Source organism: Babylonia areolata, chromosome 3, assembly GCF_041734735.1.
Source record: "Babylonia areolata isolate BAREFJ2019XMU chromosome 3, ASM4173473v1, whole genome shotgun sequence".
NCBI lineage: Eukaryota > Metazoa > Mollusca > Gastropoda > Neogastropoda > Buccinidae > Babylonia > Babylonia areolata.
In genome coordinates, this window is record NC_134878.1 from 8,013,668 (window position 1) to 8,037,794 (window position 24,127).

At 45.2% G+C, this 24,127-nt stretch overlaps 1 protein-coding gene across 1 annotated transcript in view; it reads right to left on the reverse strand.

Moving 5' to 3' along the window:
* Positions 1–625: 625 nt before the first annotated feature.
* Positions 626–24,127, reverse strand: part of LOC143279697 (protein sidekick-1-like) — a 56,333-nt gene continuing 32,831 nt past the window's right edge. The window contains exons 17-19 of the mRNA XM_076583803.1: positions 21,761–22,072; positions 14,779–15,081; positions 626–4,112 (exon numbers count right to left, since the gene is read on the reverse strand). Coding sequence (XP_076439918.1) covers positions 3,790–4,112; positions 14,779–15,081; positions 21,761–22,072 — 938 coding nt within the window. The 3' untranslated portion in view covers positions 626–3,789. The remainder of the gene's footprint in view (positions 4,113–14,778; positions 15,082–21,760; positions 22,073–24,127) is intronic.

The window sequence follows — 24,127 nt, forward strand, 5'->3', positions numbered from 1 at the left end:
TGTAAAGAGTCGATAGAAGATGAAGTACATTTTGTTTTGAAATGCCCCGTTTTGTGTGATCTTCTTGAAAAAAATTTATCCCAAAGAAATATTATATATATCCATGTTTATTTCGATTTAATCTGCTGATGGCATCTACGGATGACGGACTTATACGTAATTTGACTCTATATTTATAAAGCTTTTCACTTAAGAGATATAACTATGTCATAAATAATTGCTATAGTTCTGGTGACATATGCACTTATGTTGTCATCTCCCCTTGTTCAGTTGGGGCTATGGCCTTAATGAATAAACCATCTGAATCTGATTCTGAATCTGTCTCGCCCATTCTCTCTCTCTCTCTCTCTCTCTCTCTCTCTCTCTGCAAATATCTCTCGCCCACTCTCTCAATGAACTGTACAGTTTAACAAGCAGCGAATTTGTGTTCTGCTCAAAGAACTACCCGTTTTGAAGCAATGGATGGGGTTTTGTTTTGCCGAATGAACTTCGCAGTTTTAAAGCAATGAATCATGATCTCTCTCTCTCTCTCTCTCTCTCTCTCTCTCTCTCTCTCCCTCAAACACACACACACACACACACACACACACACACACACACACACATTTCACAAAATGCTTTTCCGTCAGTTTCAAAGTTATGTTTTATTATTGCTGCATTGCAGCAGCCAAATGAGGTGCATCATCATATTATTGTGACTTTTTCAAAAACAAATGCATGTATATAGAGATATGAAGCCAAGCTATATACTTCAGCGTTTTCATCACTCGCACACGTCGCTAACAGTGCTGCAAATGAAATGTGCAACCGCGTAAAAAAAAGAAAAAGAGAAAAAAAAAAAAAACAACGACAGGAAAACAAGACAATTCTATCATTGCCAGTCTTTTTTCATTTGATTATATAGCTTTACAAGAAGCACATATGACGCATATCATTATTTCATGCATGCAACAAGAGGCAGTAGTAGCTTCCATGACCATACATAATTTAGTTCCATTTGAGGTGTTGAGAACGCTATATAAACAAGTGCCCCAACTGACACAGCATCTAGTGTGTGCAATCATCAGAAACAATCAGAGGTTAACTCACTCAGTACGGCCAGTCCTCTCTTCTCCTCTACACTGACCCCTCGGATGTCCAGTGGGTGTCTGAATGACCCAACCTTTAGCTTCCGTCGTCAGAATTGTGGTATTCTTTGTCAACATTCACGTCTTCAGTATAAGAGCCTTCCGTTTGCAATAATTTGATGATGGTAACTGGGGTGAAACGCTGTTAACGTCGTCTCTTTCACCGTTAGTATGGAAAGAGTTAAAAAAGGGAAGTGTTGTCAAATACTCCTCCACATCGGGAGAGCTTTGAGTAAAAACAACCTGCAGACCCTTCCCAGTATATTTGTATGATTATGTGTTCAGATTCCGGTGTATTTTGCTTTTATCCAGAAATAAACTCCTCTCGCTCAGAAATAAACTAAACTCCTTCCGTTCAGATATAAACTAAACTCCTTCCTTTCATAAACAGACTCGCTTTATCAGAAATAAACTGCACAGACAGCACTGAAAGCGATTATTTGTATATTATTTTGTAGGAATTAGTGCACTTTGAAAGACAGCACTTTTTCAGACATCCTGAAGCAACTGTCTGAAAGGAAAGCCCAATATTTTCTTTGTTACATTGCTTGCTTCTGTTCTATTCTTTCTGTTTTCTATCCTTGACTTTCCTTAGATCAGCAATATACGGCTACGACAACAACAAAATTTAATGTTGTTTGTCAGTTTGATACTCTTGTCTGTCTTGTCAAATTTGCTTTTCCCGACAATGGCGAAACATTGTGGTTCTTATTTCTTTTATAGGACAGATTTCTGTTACTCTCTTCTTCTAGCGACTGTTTCAATGACACACATTCATCGCCTGGATTCTGTTTTTGTTTTTTTTTCTGACCCCCACCCCCCACCCCCACCCCCACGCCCCCCAAAAAATGTCATTGTGGAATGTCTCAAACTGACAATAACAATGCTAACACTTTGATCAAAATATCCCCGTGTAGTTTAATCATTTGGACGAAAATATACTATCTGAAGAAAAATATAGTAAACAAAAAATGATAATAATAAACTCAAAACAAAAACAAAAAATTAAAAAAACTCCCAACTCCCACTCATTTATACACAAATTTCTCCATCTACACCAAATGTTTTCTAGTTCGCACAGTGCAGGTAGACACGCATAATGATTAGCATTTACTTGTTTCGTGAAGATACTTTTAATTCTGTACACACAGCAACAATTACCAAACAAATCTAATGACCACGATGATGATGATAATGATACTACTACTACTACTACTGCTGCTGCTGCTGCTGCTGCTGCTGCTGCGGCTAATGATAATAACAATACTAATGCTAACAACAACAACAATACTACTACTACTAATAATAATAACATTAAGAAGAAGAAGAAACTGTCTTGAAATAGATTCAGCCACTCTGGTTTACAACAGCAGTATGTGGACACCCAGCCAGAATTACTGCTGGAAAGGCACACTTACATGGTATATTATGAACAAATCCAATCAAATCCTCAAAAGAAAAGATAATAACGGAATAATATACCAAAGCACCGCACAAACAGCCAAAGTGCTTCATGTATCAAATCTGAACTGGGACGTAGGTATTTCCCTTACACCGGACAGAAAATTGATCCAATTCATTTCAAATAAGATGAAATACTAAGTAATCTCAAGACCATAATAGTCGTGCTGGGTCATTTCAAAACGAAAAGAAGAAAATCGCAAATCATCTACACTAAACACAGAAATATAACAACAAAAAGGGAGAGAATAAAACAAAGAAACATACAAAACATGCACACACGCAAATCAAACATGTAGAGCTAAAGTGCACGTCAGATTTGGAAAAAAAGATATACATGGTTATCGGGATGAGCGACCAAGAAAAATGCGTTGCGTGATTACGAATAATTTTAGTGTGGTTACGAAGAACAAAGCAAGAACAAAGGAAATCAAACAAACAAACAAAAAATTAAACAACTGTGAAACAAGCACCCCCCCCTCCTCACCCCCCCCCCCCCCCCTTCCACCACCAGCCCCCCCAAAAATGCATAAACTCGTGGAAGGACAAAAGAATTGTATGAGAAATGACCGGTAACGTTTGCCATAGTTACACCCATTTCCTTTACATTATAATTTATATAAATCTATCGTTGGTTCTGTTCACTATGTTCTGTTCATCTCATAGTTACAACCACTCTGCTTTATTTAGAACCATTGAGTAGCATACAGTATAATGTCAGTGCGCTGGGCAGTTTACTCGATGTATGTTCTCAGTTCATAATACAAAACGAGCATCATCAAAAACAGTTGTGGTTGCTTCTGATTTCTCTGTTATCTATTTTTATCCATTCCCGTTACAGCAAAAAAACAACAGAAGCACCAAGAGACGCCATGCATTGCTGAGGACAGAAAATGAAAGTAGTTGCTTCTATTTTCTATCGAAGTTCCGTCCATTCCCGTACAGAAAAAAATAATTTTAAAAAGATTTTTAAATAAAACGGAAGTAACAAAAGACGTCATGCATTTCTGAGAACAGAAAATAAAAGCAACAGAAGTTCCTCTCATAATCACTGGGTTGTCTTGTAAAAAAAAAATAAAAAAAAACAAAACAACTTGGCCAACCTAAAGTGAAACGCAGAGTCAGTCGTCGATACTCTCTACCTTACCCCCTAAAAAAAAAAAAAAATTGTGTTTTTTAAATCCATTCTCCACACACGCTTTCACTGGGGAGGCAGATCGGCCACCACGGGCTCACTAAGCGGCCCGAAGGAGTACTGGTTCCTGGCGGCCACCTGGAACAGATAGCGCTGCCCTCCGCTAAGGTTGGGGATGACCACGAACTGGTCGGAGCCGAAGACGGGCAGCTGGTAGGTGCCTCCCAGCGGCTTGTTGGAGCCATCCACCCTCAGGAAGTTGACCACGTAGCCCGTGATGTCCTCGGAGCCCGGCGCCGGGGAGGGTGAACGGCTGTTCCTCCAGCGCAGGCTGACGGCCGTGCTGTTGATGCTGGTGCTGCTGAGGATGAGGGGCCGGCCTGGCATGCCTGCACGACGGCAGTGGAGAGAAGGGAGTGTGGGGCGTGCAATGTAATGCAATGCAGTGCAGTGCCGTGCCGTGCCGCTGTCGGCAGCATCTTTGTCATCCACATCATGTATGTAAGTGTGTGTGTGTGTGTGTGTGTGTGTGTGTGTGTGTGTGTGTGTGTGTCTGTGTGTGTGTGTGTGTGTGTGTGTGTGTCTGTGTGTGTCTGTGTCTGTGTGTCTGTATGTGTCTGTGTCTGTTTCTGTGTGTGTGTGTGTGTGTGTGTGTGTGTGTGTGTGTGTGTGTGTGTGTGTGTGTGTGTGTGTGTGTGTGTGTGTGTGTGTGTGTGTGTATTAGGAAAGAAAGAGGTGGGTAGGCCGATTTGAAAAAAAAAAAAAATAATAACAGGGACATTATATCCCTAATAGCAAACTCACAGACTGAATAAATCGGCCAGTAGTCGTCCTAAGTTTCAGCATACGTCTTGAACAGAAAGGAAAAGAGACAAAGCAGGAGAAGAAGGAGGAGGAAGAGGAGGAGAAGGAAAAGAAGAAGAACAACAGCCATCCTGTTCCGGTGAGGTTAACACGAGATCATTCCATCCTGTTCTCATGAGGATGACATGAGATCATTCCATCCTGTTCTCATGAGGATGACATGAGATCATTCCATCCTGTTCTCATGAGGATGACATGAGATCATTCCATCCTGTTCTAGTGAGGACAACATGAGATCATTCCATCCTGTTCTAGTGAGGACAACATGGTACAACATGAGATCATTCCATCCTGTTCTAGTGAGGACAACATGAGATCATTCCATCCTGTTCTAGTGAGGACAACATGAGATCATTCCATCCTGTTCTAGTGAGGACAACATGAGATCATTCCATCCTGTTCTAGTGAGGACAACATGGTACAACATGAGATCATTCCATCCTGTTCTAGTGAGGACAACATGAGATCATTCCATCCTGTTCTCATGAGGATGACATGAGATCATTCCATCCTGTTCTAGTGAGGACAACATGAGATCATTCCATCCTGTTCTAGTGAGGACAACATGAGATCATTCCATCCTGTTCTAGTGAGGACAACATGAGATCATTCCATCCTGTTCTAGTGAGGACAACATGAGATCATTCCATCCTGTTCTAGTTAGGACAACATGAGATCATTCCATCCTGTTCTAGTGAGGACAACATGAGATCATTCCACCCTGTTCTAGTGATGATGAGATTATTCTATCCTGTTCCAATGAGGATAACATGAGATTATTCCATCCTGTTCCAATGTGGATAACATGAGATTATTCCATCCTGTTCTCATGAGGATGACATGAGATCATTCCATCCTGTTCCAATGTGGATAACATGAGATTATTCCATCCTGTTCCAATGTGGATAACATTAGATTATTCCATCCTGTTCTCATGAGGATGACATGAAATCATTCCATCCTGTTCCAATGTGAATAACATGAGATTATTCCATCCTGTTCCAATGAGGATAACATGAGATTATTCCATCCTGTTCCAGTGAGGATAACATGAGATTATTCCATCCTGTTCCAATCAGGATAACATGAGATCGAGATTAACTCACTCAGTACGGCCAGTCCTCTCTTCTCCTCTACACAGACCCCTCGGATGTCCAGTGGGTGTCTGAATGACCCAACATTTAGCTTCCGTCGTCAGAATTGTGGTATTCTTTAAATCAACATTCACGTCTTCAGTATAAGAGCCTTCGCTTGCAATATTTTGATGATGGTAATTGGGGTGAAACGCTGTTAACGTCGTCTCTTTCGCCGTTCGTATGGAGAGAGTTAATCCATCATGTTCCAGTGAGGTTAACAGGAGATCATTCCATCCTGTTCCAATGAGGATAACATGAGATCGAGATTATTCCATCCTGTTCCAATGAGGATAACATGAGATCATTCCATCCTGTTCTAGTGAGGATAACATGAGATCATTCCATCCTGTCCTAGTGAGGATAACATGAGATCATTCCATCCTGTTCTCATGAGGATAACATGACGTTATTCCATCCTGTTCCCATGAGGATAACATGACATCATTCCATCCGGTTCTCATGAGGATAACATGAGATCATTCCATCAATGAGGATAACATGAGATCATTCCATCAAGGTCAAAAGGCGAGACAATTGTCGGACAATGATCATGGAGGGAGATGCGAGAGAATGAATGAATGAATGAATGAATGAGCTAAGGAATGAAGGAATGAAGAAATACGTGAATGAATAAAGAATTCAATGAATGGATTTATTCATGAATTCTTATCTTCTGACGGTTGTAGAGTCAGGAAACAAAGGGTTGCCCTTTTCATTCACCCGGCATTCGAACAATGAAAGAAAAAACACTGCAGTCAGGAAACAATTTTTTCACTTCGGGCATTCGAACAACATAATATATATATATATATATATATATATATATATTAGCAACAACTAAAGAAAGAAAGACAGAAAGAGAAAAGAATGCATTACATCAAAATAGACTTTAATGCACGAATACTGCACTGCGGAGATCATTGAGATTGATGGAGAGAGAGAGAGAGAGAGAGAGAGAGACGGGGAGGGAGAGAGAAAGAGAGAGAGGGAGATGTAGATATATACTTGTTTGCCAGTCTTTTCTTTCACTGACTTGTCCTCTGTTATTGACAAGATAAATCCCTCTCCTCCCCTATACACCTTCCCACCACTCTCGCCTTCCATCCTCTTTTCGTCATTTTGTCTCCGTGGATACAAAAACAGGAAGTGTGTCGCCTTGTTTATGACACTGAGAAAACCATAAACAACACTAGGCCGATTGAGTTACGTGTGTTCGTGTGTGTGTGTGTGTGTGTGTGTGTGTGTGTGTGTGTGTGTGTGTGTGTGTGTGTGTGTGTGTTAGAGAGAGAGAGAGGGAGGGAGAGAGAATGTGTGTGTGAGATTGTGTGTGTCTTGATTCTTTGATTGAACTTACTATCTCTTCACTTCAAGTGATATCAATGTGTGTGTGTGTGTGTGTGTGTGTGTGTGTGTGTGCGCGCGCGCGTGAGTGTATCTGTATGTGTCGGTGTGTATGTTTTGCACACGCATGTGTGTGTGTGGTGTGTGTTTTCGCCCGCATGTGTGTGTGTGTGTGTGTGTGTGTGTGTGTGTGTGTGTGTGCGCGCGCGTGTGCGTGTGTGTTTGTACTTGCAAAATAGAACAGTACTGTTCATAACCACTCCCACCACACCACATATAATATATATATATATATATATATATATATATATATAGATATAGATATAGATATATATTCATATAGATATATATATATATAATAAATGCACTGCTGATTTTTTTCTTCTTCTTCTCTTTATCGCCTGTCTGTCTGATATGGGTCAGACTTAAACCGAGGTGCGAAACTCTAGCGCGGATCTTTCATCGGATGGGACAAATGCAAATCAATGATAGGCTGAAAGAAAGAATAAGAAAATCCTGTTAACACAAAGTCTTTGTCTGACCGGAAGTCTTTGAAAAAATGTTAACCACCTTCCATTTCAGTCCACCTTCACCTTGAACAATGAATACAGACGTGTGTTAGTCGTCATCTTTGACCTTGTAAGCCTGCAACAATAAGCGACAAATGGGGTTAGCAAGGAAAGGTCTCAGTTTTTGTTGACGTCTTTTTTTTCCCCAAATAGTTCGAAATCCCAATAGTAAACCCTATAGATATGGGTGTCTCAGTTCGCCCTGATATTGATGTCTGAGTCACTGTTCTCAACCCTGAGCCCTGTGTGGGTTTTTGTTTTTGTTTGTTTGTTTGTTTTTTGGGGGGTGGCTTTTTTTTTTAAGCCTTGGTAATGACTTTATTATGTGTTTCCTAAGTCCCCGACCGGGCCGCGAAGTCATGACTCTGGGACAGAAACCGTGAACACAGGTTAAGAGTTCCATCCCGCCGCCATCAGGTCCTGAACTGTGTTTTCAACCCCGAAATGGCTCCCTTTTGGCCCAGCTTCAGTATCAACACCATGATTTCTTCTTCTTCTTCTCTCTTCTTTTCCTTCTTCTCTCTTCTTTTCCTTCTTCTTCTCTCTTCTTTTCTTCTTCTCTCTTCTTTTCCTTCTTCCCCGTCTCCTTCTTCCTTCTTCTTCTCCTCTCCTCTTTTCTTATTCTTCTCTCTGTTTTCCTTCTTCTATCTTCTTTTCCTTCTTCTTCTCTCTTCTTTTCCTCTCTCTTCTTTTCCTTCTTCTTCTCTCTTCTTTTCCTTCTTCTCTCTTCTTTTCCTTCTTCTTCTCTCTTCTTTTCCTTCTTCTCTCTTCTTTTCTTCTTCTCTCTTCTTTTCCTTCTTCTCTCTTCTTTTCCTTCTTCTCTCTTCTTTTCCTTCTTCCTTCTTCTCCTTCTCCCCTTCTTCTCCTCCTCCTTGTTCTTCTCCTCCTTCTCCTTCTCCTCCCCCTCCTCCTCCTCATCATTCTCCTTCTTCTTCTTCTTATACACGAGCGGGCGTTTACGTGTATTTGTATTTGTATTTCTTTTTATCACATAAGATTTCTTTGAGTGAAATTCGGGCTGCTCTCCCCAGGGAGAGCGCGTTGCTACACTACAGCGCCACCCATTTTTTTGTATTTTTTCAGCCGAGTCACGTCTGTCGATCCAAAGTGTATTTGTATTTGTTGTATTTGTATTTCTTTTTAGCACAACAGATTTCTCTATGTTAAATTCGGGCTGCTCTCCCCAGGGAGAGCGCGTCGCTATACTACAGTGCCACCTTTTTTTCTTCTTTTTTTCTTGCGTGCAGTTTTTTTTATTTGCTTTTCCTATCGAAGTGGATTTTTATTTTCAGAATTTTGCCAGGAACAACCCTTTTGTTGCCGTGGGTTTTTTTACGTGCGCTAAGTGCATGCTGCACACGGGACCTCGGTTTATCGTCTCATCCGAATAACTAGCGCCCAGACCACCACTCAAGGTCTAGTGGAGGGGGAGAAAATATCGGCGGCTGAGCCATGATTCGAACCAGCGCGCTCAGATTTTCTCGCTTCCTACCTCTAGGCCATCACTCCCTATCTTTCATCAGAAAAACGCTGTCTTTGTTGTAACCATGATCAAAAACAGACACTGCAAAGGGCTGTACCGAAAGCTCAGGGGAACAACATACATGAACAGCTAAAGTTTTGCAAGAATTAGACTATAGTGGGAAAAAGAATAATTAATTAAAACTGATAGTGAGAAAAAAAAAAGAAGTGATTAATCAAAATGAAAAAAAAAACCCAATAATTATGATGAAATATTTCTAGTGTCGTTGAGAGCTCTGTCTGTCTGTCTGTCTGTCTGTCTGTCTCTCTCTCTCTCTCTCTCTCTCTCTCTCTCTCTATCTATCTATCTATCTATCTCTCTCTCTCTCACACACACACACACACACACACACACACACACACACACACACACACACACACACACACACACACACACAAACAAGCAAGCTCTCTCTCTCCCCCTGTCTTCCTGTTTCGGTCTTTGTTCTGGATTCAATTTTACGATGAGAATTTCACGTGATAATATTTCGCTGATATTTGACAGCACACCACCACGCCCCCCCCCCCATCCCCCCGACACACACACACACACACTCACACACACACACACACACCATCCCTCCCATCTCCCCACGCCCCCCCACCCCCACCCCACCCCCGCCGCCCTCCAAAAAGCTTCAGAAAATTAAGGAAGTAAAAAAAATAAATGAATAAAATAAAAACTGATTGATAGATATTTCAGACATATCATATTTACACCTGAACAAGCAAAAGGCAAAATGCCAATGAATTCACTGGGAATGTATTTCTCTTATTGTCGTTTTAGTTCTTTTTCTTCTTTTATTTTTTTTTCCCCCGCAGTCATTACATCATTTTGGCCTTCTGATGTATTGAAGATGAAAAGGCAGCATCCGTCGCTTTACGAGCATGGTAAAGTCAAAAAACGAAGAAATGGGGAAAAAGATTTCCTGTAACAGTGCAAGCAATTGACTTCTTCCCTTGATGTGAGATTTCACCCCCACCCCCCACCCCCAAACCCTTACCTCCCCCCCCCCCTTTTTTTTTTTCCTCCTGGTCTGTTTCTTTATTTTCACCATGACACGAAAATACACCCGTGCTTGATAAATAGAATGCAAGGGGAAGAGGGGGAAAGGTGACTGGAGCTATACAGAAGACGAGGCAGAGAGAAGGCAGATAAATATATATATTTATATATATATATATACAGCTTGCAGAAACATAACAGCAAGATTTTTCAAAATCATACTTTCAGGTTCTTCTGATCTATTTGTACGAACACAGCGAATGTTTGCAAAATTAAGGTCAGGTACTGTCAGGGGCCTGTCGTTGTTACAAATCTGTCCAAGTTTTGTCCCGTAAGTAACTGGAAGAATAATAGATTACCGTTGCCCGCCAAGGTTTGGTTTTCTGGACTGATGCTTGGGTACACAGACAGACAGACAGACGCACAGACAAAGACATTTAGACTGAGAGACAGAAAGACAGATAGATAGACTGACTGATTGCTATAGATGGTTGAATAGATAGATAGATCCATCCATCCCTGTGAGCATGATTATCTATGTATCTCCCTCTCAACGTGAAACAGAAACGCCATACATTTGACCTGGGAAGGGGATTTAAAAAAAAAAAAGAATGATGATGATGATGACAAATGATGATGATGATGACGATGATGATGTTGATGGGAGCATGTCTTTTGTTCTACACCGACCCTTCCTCCACACACACACACACACACACACACACACACACACACACACATATATATATATATATATATATAACACACCGACCCTTCCTCCACCCACACACACACACACACAACACACCGACCCTTCCTCCACACACACACACACACACACACACACACACACACACACACACACAACACACCGACCCTTCCTCCACCCACACACACACACACACACACACACACACACACACACACACACACAACACACCGACCCTTCCTCCACACACACACACACACACACACACACACACACACACACACACACACACACACACACACACAAACACATATAACACCGACCCTTCCTCCACACACACACACACACACACAACACACCGACCCTCCCTCCACACACACACACACACAACACACCGACCCCCCCCACCCCACCCCATCCCCTCCACACACACACACACAACACACCGAACCCCCCCCCCCCCAACACACACACACATAAACACACAACACGCCGACCCCCCCCCCCCCCACACACACACACACACACAACCCACACACACAGTGTCAAAAAAAAAAAAAAAAGCCTCACACACACACACACACACACACACACACATATATATATATATATATATATATATATATATATATATATATATATATATATATATATATATATATATAAAACACCGACTCTTCCTCCACACACACACACACAACACACCGACCCTTCCTCCACACACAACACACACAACACACCGACCCTTCCTCCACACACACACACACACACACACAACACACCGACCCTTCCTCCACCCACACACACACACACAACACACCGACCCTTCCTACACACACACACACACACACACACACACACACAACACACCGACCCTTCCTCCACACACACACACACACACAACACACCGACCCTTCCTCCACACACACACACACACAACACACCGACCCTTCCTCCACACACACACACACACAACACACCGACCCTTCCTACACACACACATACACACACACACACACACACAACACACCGACCCTTCCTCCACACACACACACACACACAACACACCGACCCTTCCTCCACACACACACACACACAACACACCGACCCTTCCTCCACACACACACACACACACACAACACACCGACCCTTCCTCCACACACACACACACACACAACACACCGACCCTTCCTCCACACACACACACACACACACACAACACACCGACCCTTCCTCCACACACACACACACACACAACACACCGACCCTTCCTCCACACACACACACACACACAACACACCGACCCTTCCTCCACACACACACACACACACACACACGCACACACACAACACACCGACCCTTCCTCCACACACACACACACACACACACACACACACAACACACACAACACACCGACCCTTCCTCCACACACACACACACACACACACACACACAACACACCGACCCTTCCTCCACACACACACACACAACACACCGACCCTTCCTCCACACACACACACACAACACACCGACCCTTCCTCCACACACACACACACACACACACACACACAACACACACAACACACCGACTCTTCCTCCACACACACACACACACACACACACACAACACACCGACCCTTCCTCCACACACACACACACAACACACCGACCCTTCCTCCACACACACACACACAACACACCGACCCTTCCTCCACACACACACACACACACACACACACACAACACACCGACCCTTCCTCCACACACACACACACACACACACACACACACACACAACACACCGACCCTTCCTCCACACACACACACACACACACAACACACCGACCCTTCCTCCACACACACACACACACACACACACACACACACACACAACACACCGACCCTTCCTCCACACACACACACACACACACAACACACCGACCCTTCCTCCACCCACACACACACACACACACACACACACACAACACACCGACCCTTCCTCCACACACACACACACACACACAACACACCGACCCTTCCTCCACACACACACACACACACACACACACACACAACACACCGACCCTTCCTCCACCCACACACACACACACAACACACCGACCCTTCCTACACACACACACACACACACACACACACACACAACACACCGACCCTTCCTCCACACACACACACACACACAACACACCGACCCTTCCTCCACACACACACACACACAACACACCGACCCTTCCTCCACACACACACACACACAACACACCGACCCTTCCTACACACACACACACACACACACACACACACACAACACACCGACCCTTCCTCCACACACACACACACACACAACACACCGACCCTTCCTCCACACACACACACACACAACACACCGACCCTTCCTCCACACACACACACACACACACAACACACCGACCCTTCCTCCACACACACACACACACACAACACACCGACCCTTCCTCCACACACACACACACACACACACAACACACCGACCCTTCCTCCACACACACACACACACACAACACACCGACCCTTCCTCCACACACACACACACACACAACACACCGACCCTTCCTCCACACACACACACACACACACACACACGCACACACACAACACACCGACCCTTCCTCCACACACACACACACACACACACACACACACACAACACACACAACACACCGACCCTTCCTCCACACACACACACACACACACACACACACAACACACCGACCCTTCCTCCACACACACACACACACACACACACACACAACACACACAACACACCGACTCTTCCTCCACACACACACACACACACACACACACAACACACCGACCCTTCCTCCACACACACACACACAACACACCGACCCTTCCTCCACACACACACACACAACACACCGACCCTTCCTCCACACACACACACACACACACACACACACAACACACCGACCCTTCCTCCACACACACACACACACACACACACACACACACAACACACCGACCCTTCCTCCACACACACACACACACACACAACACACCGACCCTTCCTCCACACACACACACACACACACACACACACACACACAACACACCGACCCTTCCTCCACACACACACACACACACACACAACACACCGACCCTTCCTCCACCCACACACACACACACACACACACACACACAACACACCGACCCTTCCTCCACACACACACACACACACACAACACACCGACCCTTCCTCCACACACACACACACACACACACACACACACACAACACACCGACCCTTCCTCCACACACACACACACACACACACACACACACACACACACAACACACCGACCCTTCCTCCACACACACACACACACACACAACACACCGACCCTTCCTCCACACACACACACACACACACACACACACACACAACACACCGACCCTTCCTCCACACACACACACACACACACAACACACCGACCCTTCCTCCACACACACACACACACACACACACACACACACAACACACCGACCCTTCCTCCACACACACACACACACACACAACACACCGACCCTTCCTCCACACACACACACACACACACACACACACACACACAACACACCGACCCTTCCTCCACACACACACACACACACACACACACACACACACACACACAACACACCGACCCTTCCTCCACACACACACACACACACACAACACACCGACCCTTCCTCCACACACACACACACACACACACACACACACACACACAACACACCGACCCTTCCTCCACACACACACACACACACACAACACACCGACCCTTCCTCCACACACACACAACCCACACACACAGTGTCAAAAAAAAAAAAAAGCCTCACCACGCGTGGGCTCCGTCTCGAACTTGAGGTACCCCCTCCGGACCACCCGGCCCCCTTGGGCTCCCTTCAGCTCCACAAAGGCCTGATACAGCTCTCCGGCCTGCAGGTTCCGCACCGTCAGGGAGCGGGTCAGCGGGGACATCTGCTGCGTCAGCAAGGTCACGTTGGCGATGTCGGTCAGCCGCAAGGACACCCCGGACAGGTTAGGCAGCAGCTTGGGCGGTGTGGTCCAGGCGATCTTGACCGAGGATTTGTTCAGCTCCTCGGTGAACACGTGCAGCTTTGTGGGGTCAGGGTTGGAGTCTTGGCATGTGTGGGACAGAGGGGGGGGGAGGGGGGGGGGGGGGTAAGCAGAGCAGTGAAATTAATTAGTGACTGTGTTGGTGACTCGGACAGAGAACTGTGAAAGAGAAAGGCTTGTGGAAGAAAGAGAACAAGAACAAGAAGTTTCAGTTTCAGTTTCAGTAGCTCAAGGAGGCGTCACTGCGTTCGGACAAATCCATACACGCTACACCACATCTGCCAAGCAGATGCTTGACCAGCGGCGTAACCCAACGCGCTTAGTCAGGCCTTGGGAAAAAAAAGTGAATAAATAATAGATAAGCGTACATAAATAAGTAAATAAACACATAAATAGATAAATAAATAAATAATAATTATAATATGAAAAAAGGTAGTAGTAATAATAACAATAATAATAATAAATAAATAAATATGACAACAAGAACAAGAACAAAACTTTAATCTCCAGGCCTCCGGCCCCTAGAAAGAGGTCAAAAGTACACAATATGGTGATCACGCAGCGCCAACAAAATGTGAAATACATACTAACTTAAACCTGTAGAACAAAAGTGCTTCTTGTGCATAGTAAATTAATTCTAACTTTCATCATTGTTGCCACAGAATTCTTGTTGTATTTTCAGGGCATTAAATATATAAACGCAGAGTTTACGAATACTGCAAACAGAACCAAGAGAGAGAGAGAGAGAGAGAAATATCTATTTTATTCAAACAAAGGACAAAGCCCCTTACTGAAGGGGCGTGACACAAGTACAATGTTGGACATATTGGAAATATAACTGATACCACAGGAATATATTAAGCTTATACACCAAAAGCAAAGAAAATGAAATCATAATATTCAGCCTCTTCAATGATTTGAGAGAGAGCGAGCAAGCGAGAAAGAGAGAAGACCCCTCCACCCCCCCCCCCCCCCCAAGAAAGGAAGATAACTGCACACGCCCCACTCCCCCACCACCCTCCGCTTCCTCCCCTCCCCCCCCTTCCCTTCCTTTTCAATATTACACACGATCATGCTAAACAGTCAGATTGGTCTTCTATATGTGTGTTGTGTCTCCTTTTACTTGTTGTTGTTGTTTGTGTTGCTGTTTTGTCATTGTTCAATAAAATGACAGAAGGAGGGGGAAACACCTTTCTTCTAAGACCAAAAAAAAAAGACAGTTGATGATTATCTACAGTGCTGAAAAAAGGCTCTTAAATACCAGTCGGTAATTCACAAGCAGGCGTAAAACGTCTGATTCATTGGGCTGGAAGTAAACAGGAAAAAAAAAACACAAAAAAAACAACAACAAAAAACCAGAAAGGGGTACGAGTGCGTGTCTGAGTTTGAAAATCCCTCATTGAATGTTACTGTTAGCCATTTTGTTCCTCCAAAGAGCGTGTCAGTAACATGCACAGCCCGCGGAAGCGGTTTCGTACTGTAGAGTACGAAAGGCCTCAAGGCCTGACTAAGCGCGTTGGGTTACGCTGCTGGTCAGGCATTTGCTTGGCAGATATGGTGTAGCGTATATGGATTTGTCCGAACGCAGTGACGCCTCCTTGAGCTACTGAAACTGAAACTGTAGAGTGTGCTCATTGGGTTTGCTTGCTGCTTGCTTCAGGCTGCGAGCTAAAGATTAATTAACCTTCACCATTTACTCACAGAATAACTCGTGATTTGGTCTGAACGGGCCTTTATTTTGTAAAGAATATGTATCAGTCACAGAACGACTATGTGTTTACATCTAACAGTTAACAGATCCGTTTAAAAAAAAAAAGGATGAGATTTAAAAAAAAAAAAAAGCATGATGATTAATGATAATACAAAAAGTGAAGAAAAGGTGAGCTTTTGATGAGTTGTGGTATGTGTGTGAGTGTGTGTGCGTATGTGTGTGTGTGTGTGTGTGTGTGTGTGTGTGTGTGTGTGTGTGTGTGTGTAAAAGCTTGCGCGTGGGTTTGTGTCGGAGCCGAGGAGTTCAAGAGTTCAGAACTGTAACTTCAATGCTCACACAATGGACTCCAACCCCTCTGATACGTGCTAAATGTACCCACGGTCATTCCGTGTCTGGTTCGGACTCAACAAAAACGGGTGATTATCCTACCGGGGAAGACGACAAGCCTTTCATCAAGCTAAGAGCTTTCCACTACTGGTCCCGCTCACACAACTTCCCATTACTCCGAGGGACAGCGTTAACCCATCCACAAAGCGCAGGCGTCGGTGCCGAGACAGCCATTTTCAGCCGGTGTCGTGAACTCGTTAGCGCCAAATACTCATTCCGACTAATGAATGATCAGCCACCTTGCTTTCTGGCCAGCTCTTTGGTGAATGCTGCAGAAACGGGGGATGGGTGTTCGGGAGGAGGTGGGGGTGGGTGGGAGGGGGGGTTAGGGGGCCGGGGGGGGGGGGGGGCTAGGGGTCGGGAAGGGGCAGGAAAGGGTTTGATTGATTGATTGATGTGGATACTTCTATAGCGCCTATCCTCGGTCAGAGACCAAGCTCTAAGCGCTTTACATACACGGGGACATTTGCACCACAGGCTGCCTACCTGGGTGGAGCCGACTGACGGCTGCCACTGGGCGCTCATCATTCGTTTCCTGTGTCATTCAATCAGATTTCAGACGCACACACATACACACTCAGATAGACATGTAACATTTTACGTGTATGACCGTTTGTTTTTTTATTTACCCCGCCATGTAGGCAGCCATACTCCGTTTTCGGGGGTGTGCATGCTGGGTATATTCTTGTTTCCATAACCCACCGAACGCTGACATGGATTACAGGATCTTTAACGTGCGTATTTGATCTTCTGCGCGCGCATACACACGAAGGGGGTTCAGGCACTAGCAGGTCTGCACATATGTTGACCTGGGAGATTGGAAAAATCTCCACCCTTTACCCACCAGGTGAACCGAGATTCGAACCCAGGACCCTCAGATTGAAAGTCCAGCGCTTTAGCCATTCGGCTATTGCACCCGACATTATCTACATCATCTTTCAGATTCGAGAACTTTTCTTCACTGTCACGGGAGTGTTCTTCGCTAGTTCCCTGCAGCTGGTTCTGCTGGCCCTGAATGCGTTCAAAGCATTGGGTTTGTTTGGTTTTTTGTTGTTGTTGTTTTTCTTCGAGTATCAATTGGTGTGCTAAGTTATATACTGCGTTTTCGCCTGACTAATTTTATGGTTGACCAGAATGGATAACTGGTTTCTTTGTTCTGTTTTCCAGCAACAATAAAGATTCCCTCGAGTTATGTTTATAACTTTTCTTTTTATCGTCATAAACCGTCCTGCACTGACAGGGGGGTGCGGGGGGGGGGGGGGTGGGGGGGATCCTGTGCATTGCCTCCCCTGAACGAGTGAAAGCGAGACATGGCACGCTGACGCCACCCGCCTGTACTGCCCGCTCTCTGCGTCAAACCATGGACTGCCAGTCGCCCCCAACCCCGTCCACCACCACCACCACCACCCCAACCACCCTCTATCCACACTGCTCCGTTCTATACGAACAGCTGGAAGGGGAAGAGAAAGGAACGGACAAAGAAGGGAGGGATGAGAGTGGGGGTGGGGGAGAAGATGGACAGGAAGGAAGGAAGGAAGGATGGATGGAGGAATGGAAGGGGGAGAGGGAGAAGGATAGTTGGAAAGGACAAGGAGAAAAGAGGATGGACAAAGGAGGGTGGAGGGGAGGGGGGGTGGGAGAGAAGATGGACAGGAAGGAAGGAAGGAAGGATGGATGGAGGAATGGAAGGGGGGAGGGAGAAGAATTGTTGGAAAGGACAAGGAGAAGAGAAAGGAACGGACATAAGAGGAACGGAGGGGAGTGGGGGTGGGAGAGGATATATACAGGAAGGAAGGAGGGAGGGAAGGATGGATGGATGGAGGACTGGAAGATAGGAAGAAGGATCGTTGGAAAGGACAAGAAGAGGAGAAAGGAACGGACATTGGAGGGAGGGAGGGTGGGAGAAGAGATGAACAGGAAGGGAGGAGGGAAGGATGGATGAATGGAGGAATGGAAGGGGGGAGGGAGAAGAATCGTTGGAAAGGACAAGGAGAGGAGAAAGGAACGGACAAAGGAAGGGAGGGGAGTGGGGGTGGGAGAGGATATATACAGGAAGGAAGGAGGGAGGGAAGGATGGATGGATGGAGGACTGGAAGATAGGAAGAAGGATCGTTGGAAAGGACAAGAAGAGGAGAAAGGAACGGACATTGGAGGGAGGGAGGGAGGGTGGGAGAAGAGATGGACAGGAAGGAAGGAGGGAAGGATGGATGGAGGAATGGAAGGGGGGAGGGAGAAGAATTGTTGGAAAGGACAAGGAGAAGAGAAAGGAACGGACATAGGAGGAACGGAGGGGAGTGGGGGTGGGAGAGGAGATAAACAGGAAGGAAGGAGGGAGGGAAGGATGGATGGATGAAGGACTGGAAGATAGGAAGAAGGATCGTTGGAAAGGACAAGAAAAGGAGAAAAGAACGGACATTGGAGGGAGGTGAGTGGAGTAAGGAGTGAACATGAACAGGAAGGAAGGAGGGAAGGATGGATGGAGGGAGGACTGGAAGGTAGGAAGAAGGATCGTTGGAAAGGACAAGGAGAAGGGAAAGGAACGGACATTGGAGGGAGGGAGGAAGGGTGAGAGAAGAGATGAACAGGAAGGAAGGAGGGAAGGATGGATGAATGGAGGAATGGAAGGGGGGAGGGAGAAGAATCGTTGGAAAGGACAAGGAGAAGAGAAAGGAACGGACATAGGAGGGAGGGAGGGGGGGGTGGGAGAGGAGATAAACAGGAAGGAAGGAGGGAAGGATGGATGAATGGAGGAATGGAAGGGGGGAGGGAGAAGAATCGTTGGAAAGGACAAGGAGAAGAGAAAGGAACGGACATAGGAAGGAGGGAGGGAGGGTGGGAGAGAAGATGGACAGGAAGAAAGGAGTGTAGGATGGATGGAGGAATGGAAGAGAGGAAGGGAGAATTGTTGGAAAGGACACACACCAGGCAGCGATTGATCATGACCAGTCATGCAGATTTTTTTTTTTCCTGTTCGGACTTCCTGTCGTCACACATTGGTCTCATTTCCTGTAACACCAACCTGTTCACTATGCTGACAAACTATGCAAGGTTAGCTGGCTATCATGCTGATTCTTTCCACTTTTATTTATTTATTTGTTTATCTTTTTTTTTAAATATTGATCTATTTATCTATTTATTTATTTATTTATTGATCTATTCATTCACTTGCATTCTGGTTTCCTTTCCTGACAAGCCATTCTGTTTTCTTGACTTTTCTGACAAGTCTTGTTGATGTGGGGGGTTTTCTATCAAGAAATGCCATGCTGACGTCCTGAGTATCATGGGGAAACGAATGAAAAACGTTAAGAAGGAAAGAAAGAAAGTAGGACAGAAAACGAGAAAGATTGACTGAAATAAAGGAGTGAAGGGCGAGAAGCAAAGATGGGAGGAAAGCTGGTTTATAAAACAAAGAATGATACCATACAATCTGGCTAAAGTGCTATGCAAGTGTCCTTGTGTAAATAAACCTTACACCAACAGAGCAAAACAAAGTCTGTCTTGAGAGACAGAGAAAAAAATATGTGTCCTAAAAGTTCAAAGACAAGCAAAGGTGGACGGAAAATTGATCAAAATGAAACAAAGAACAATACCAGAAAATCCGACTCAAGAGCAATGGAAGTGTCCATGGGTATACACTATTATTCGGGATGCGTGGTATATCCAGATATGGGACTCATGCACCAAGAGGCAAATAAATAGGCTGCCTTGGAACTCAGAAAAAAAAATCATCTTAAGTTCTAAATGACAGCAAAACCGGAAGAAAAATCGACTGAAAAAAAAAGGAACTATGCCATTCAACCTGACTTTAATTCACTTGTTCGTGAGTACATCTGGGGTGCGTGGCACTGACTGGATAAAACATAGAATGCCTGTGGAGACAGGGGAAAAAAACATACTCATCCTTAATTCCAAATGAAAGCAAACGTGAAAAGGGAAATCGACTAAGAAAAAGGACACTACCAAAGTTCAAGTGTCTGTAAGTACGTCTGGGTGCGTGGTATATACCGACTGGACAACACATCGGCTGCCTTGTGAGACAGGAAACACATCTTCATAATAAATTTCAAAACACACACCAACAGTCAACACATTGGCTGTCTTGGAAGACCGGAAAAGAATCATCATCATAATGTTTAAAACACACAACGACAGGTCAACTCATAGACTGACTTGGGAGATAGGAAAACAGCCTTCATTCTGACTCTCAAAACGACCGCCAGTTTCAAGAGCCAAGCGACGGGCGCAATAGCTGAGTGGTTAAAGCGTTGGACTTTCAATCTGAGGGTCCCGGGTTCGAATCTCGGTAACGGCGCCTGGTGGGCAAAGAGTGGAGATTTTTCCGATCTCCCAGGTCAACATAATTTATGTTCATACCTGCTTGTGCCTGATACCCCTTTCGTGTGTATACGCACGCACAAGATCAAATACGCACGAAAATGATCCTGTTATCCATGTCAGCGTACGGTGGGTTATGGAAACAAGAGCATACCCACCATGCACACACCCCAAAAACGGAGTATGGCTGCCTACATGGCGGGGTAAAAACGGTCACACACGTAAAAGCCCACTCGCGAACATACGAGTGAACGTGGGAGCCCACGAACGAAGAAGAAGAAGAAGAGCCAAGCCACACGACCCGTTACCTTGTGCCGACGAAGCAGTGGTGGTGGTAAACGAGCTTTCCGTGGAGGTCACGACGGCTTTTTTGTCGTCCAGGGCCTGCAACTCCACCACGTACCTCGTCCGGGGAGTCAGATTGCTGAGAGTTAACGACCTTGCCTCCCGCGTCATTTCCTGTCGGAGCAACGTCCGGTCCTCGCCGTCCTTGACCCTGAGGATGTACTGGCCGATGTCGGCTTGCTGGGCGCCCGACAGGCTCCAGTCCAGACGTGCCGAGTCCCCGGTGACGGCGTGAGAGGTCAGGTTAAGGCTGGCTCTCTTCAACACGGGGCCATCTGCGATTAATGGGGAAGACTGAATGGTGCGGTACACGATTCGGCAATATCAGAGATAATAAATGAACAAGCCTTTCTCTCTGGCAGCGGAAATTAACTACCGTGCTGCAGTGCTCTCTCTCTCTCTCTCTCTCTCTCTCTCTCTCTCTCTCACCACATCTCCCTGCCCCCACTCTCATTAACTGTGAACTGGCATTGCTGAGGATTATTGGAGGACGGACCATTCTCAACAAAGTCTTCACCAGCCAAATTTCACCCTACGGACGAAAGCCAGGAGGAATCCATGCCCCTAAAATAAAACCTCCCTCTCTCTGTCGCTGCCATCTCCAGCAGTAAACCACACTAAGACCCTTGCACCCAACTTCTTGACCCTTATGACTAACACCAACAAGTCAATTCATCACCACTCCCATCCCCAACCCACACACCCGCCCTCATCTCTTTGTGTGTGACTGCCAGCTGGCGCAATCGTCGACTGGAAATAAAAAATTAATTCTCTCTCCTCCTGTATGTGAGTGTGTGCGTCCATGTGTTGCAAATAGTATTCGTGCGTCTGCGTAGGCATTTTGACATATATTTGAAAACTGTTTTTGTAGTGTAAAGTTTTCTTGTATTGCATTTTTGTTTTCATGTCCCTTTTTTGTGAGGGCAGTGTGAAAACAAGTCTGATATGCTTATTACTTGTTTATTACCCACAGACTCCAAAAAGGAGCTATCTTCATCATAAACGCTCGCATAAAAAAGCTCCATAAATAACACCAACACAAACTAAAGCAGTTACACAACAGTGATACCCACAATGAACATATTCGTTCACACATGACACATGACAAAACACGTGACAACAAAACAAATGAATGTGAAATCGTACATTCTGCGGCTTCTGATTCTGTCTTGTTCAGTTTCTCATTTTCTTTTTCTAGATGAAAAGATTATGTGATAAAACATACACTGTGTAAAATGAGGAAATGTTCACAAAAACATTTGATGCAAGCATTATCATATCGCGCATTAACTCTTTCCATACGAACGGCGAAAGAGACGACGTTAACAGCGTTTCACCCCAGTTACCATCATCAAAATATTGCACGCGGAAGGTTCTTATACTGAAGAGGTGAATATTGACAAAGAATACCACAATTCTGACGACGGAAGCTAAAGGTTGGGTCATTCAGACACCCACTGGACATCCGAAGGGTCTGTGTAGAGGAGAAGAGAGGACTGGCCGTACTGAGTGAGTTAACCCATCACGTAACACATACAAAGAAGGAGAAGAAGGAGAGGCAGACTCTTAGACAGAGATAGCCATCTGCTTGGCAGATGCCTGACAGCAGCATAACCCAACGGGCTAGTCAGGCCTTGAGTGCGTGCATACAATATGTGAACCTATCAGACTGAATTTCTTGCACAGAATTTTGCCAAAGGACAACACTCTTATTGACATGGGGCTGTTTATCAGTGCGCCAAGTTCGTGCTGTACACAGGACCTCGGTTTATCGTTTCATTCGAATGACGAGACGCTCAGTTTGATTTTCCAGTCAAACTTGGGGGAAAGGGCGAGAGCGGATATCGAACCCAGATCCTCAAGGAGACAATGGATTGGCACATAAGCGTCTTAACCATTCTGCCACCTTCCTCTTACTACCAAGACAAAATTACGGACATGCTTGGCATGTGGAGTGATGGCCTGGAGGTAACGCGTCTGCCAAGAAAGCAAGAGAATCTCAGCGCGCTGGTTCGAATCACGGCTCAGCCGCCAACATTTTCTCCCCTTCCACTAGACCTTGAGTGGTGGTCTGGACGCCAGTCATTCGGATGAGACAATAAACCGAGGTCCCTTGTGCAGCATGCACTTAGCGCACGTTTAAAAGAACCAACCCACGGCAACAAAAGAGTTGTTCCTGGCAAAATTCTGTAGAAAAATCCACTTCGATAGGAAAAACAAATAAAACTGTACGCAGGAAAAAAAAGGGGTGGTGCTGTAGTGTATCTACGCGCTCTCCCTGGGGAGAGCAGCCCGAATTTCACACAGAGAAATCTGTTGTGATAAAAAGA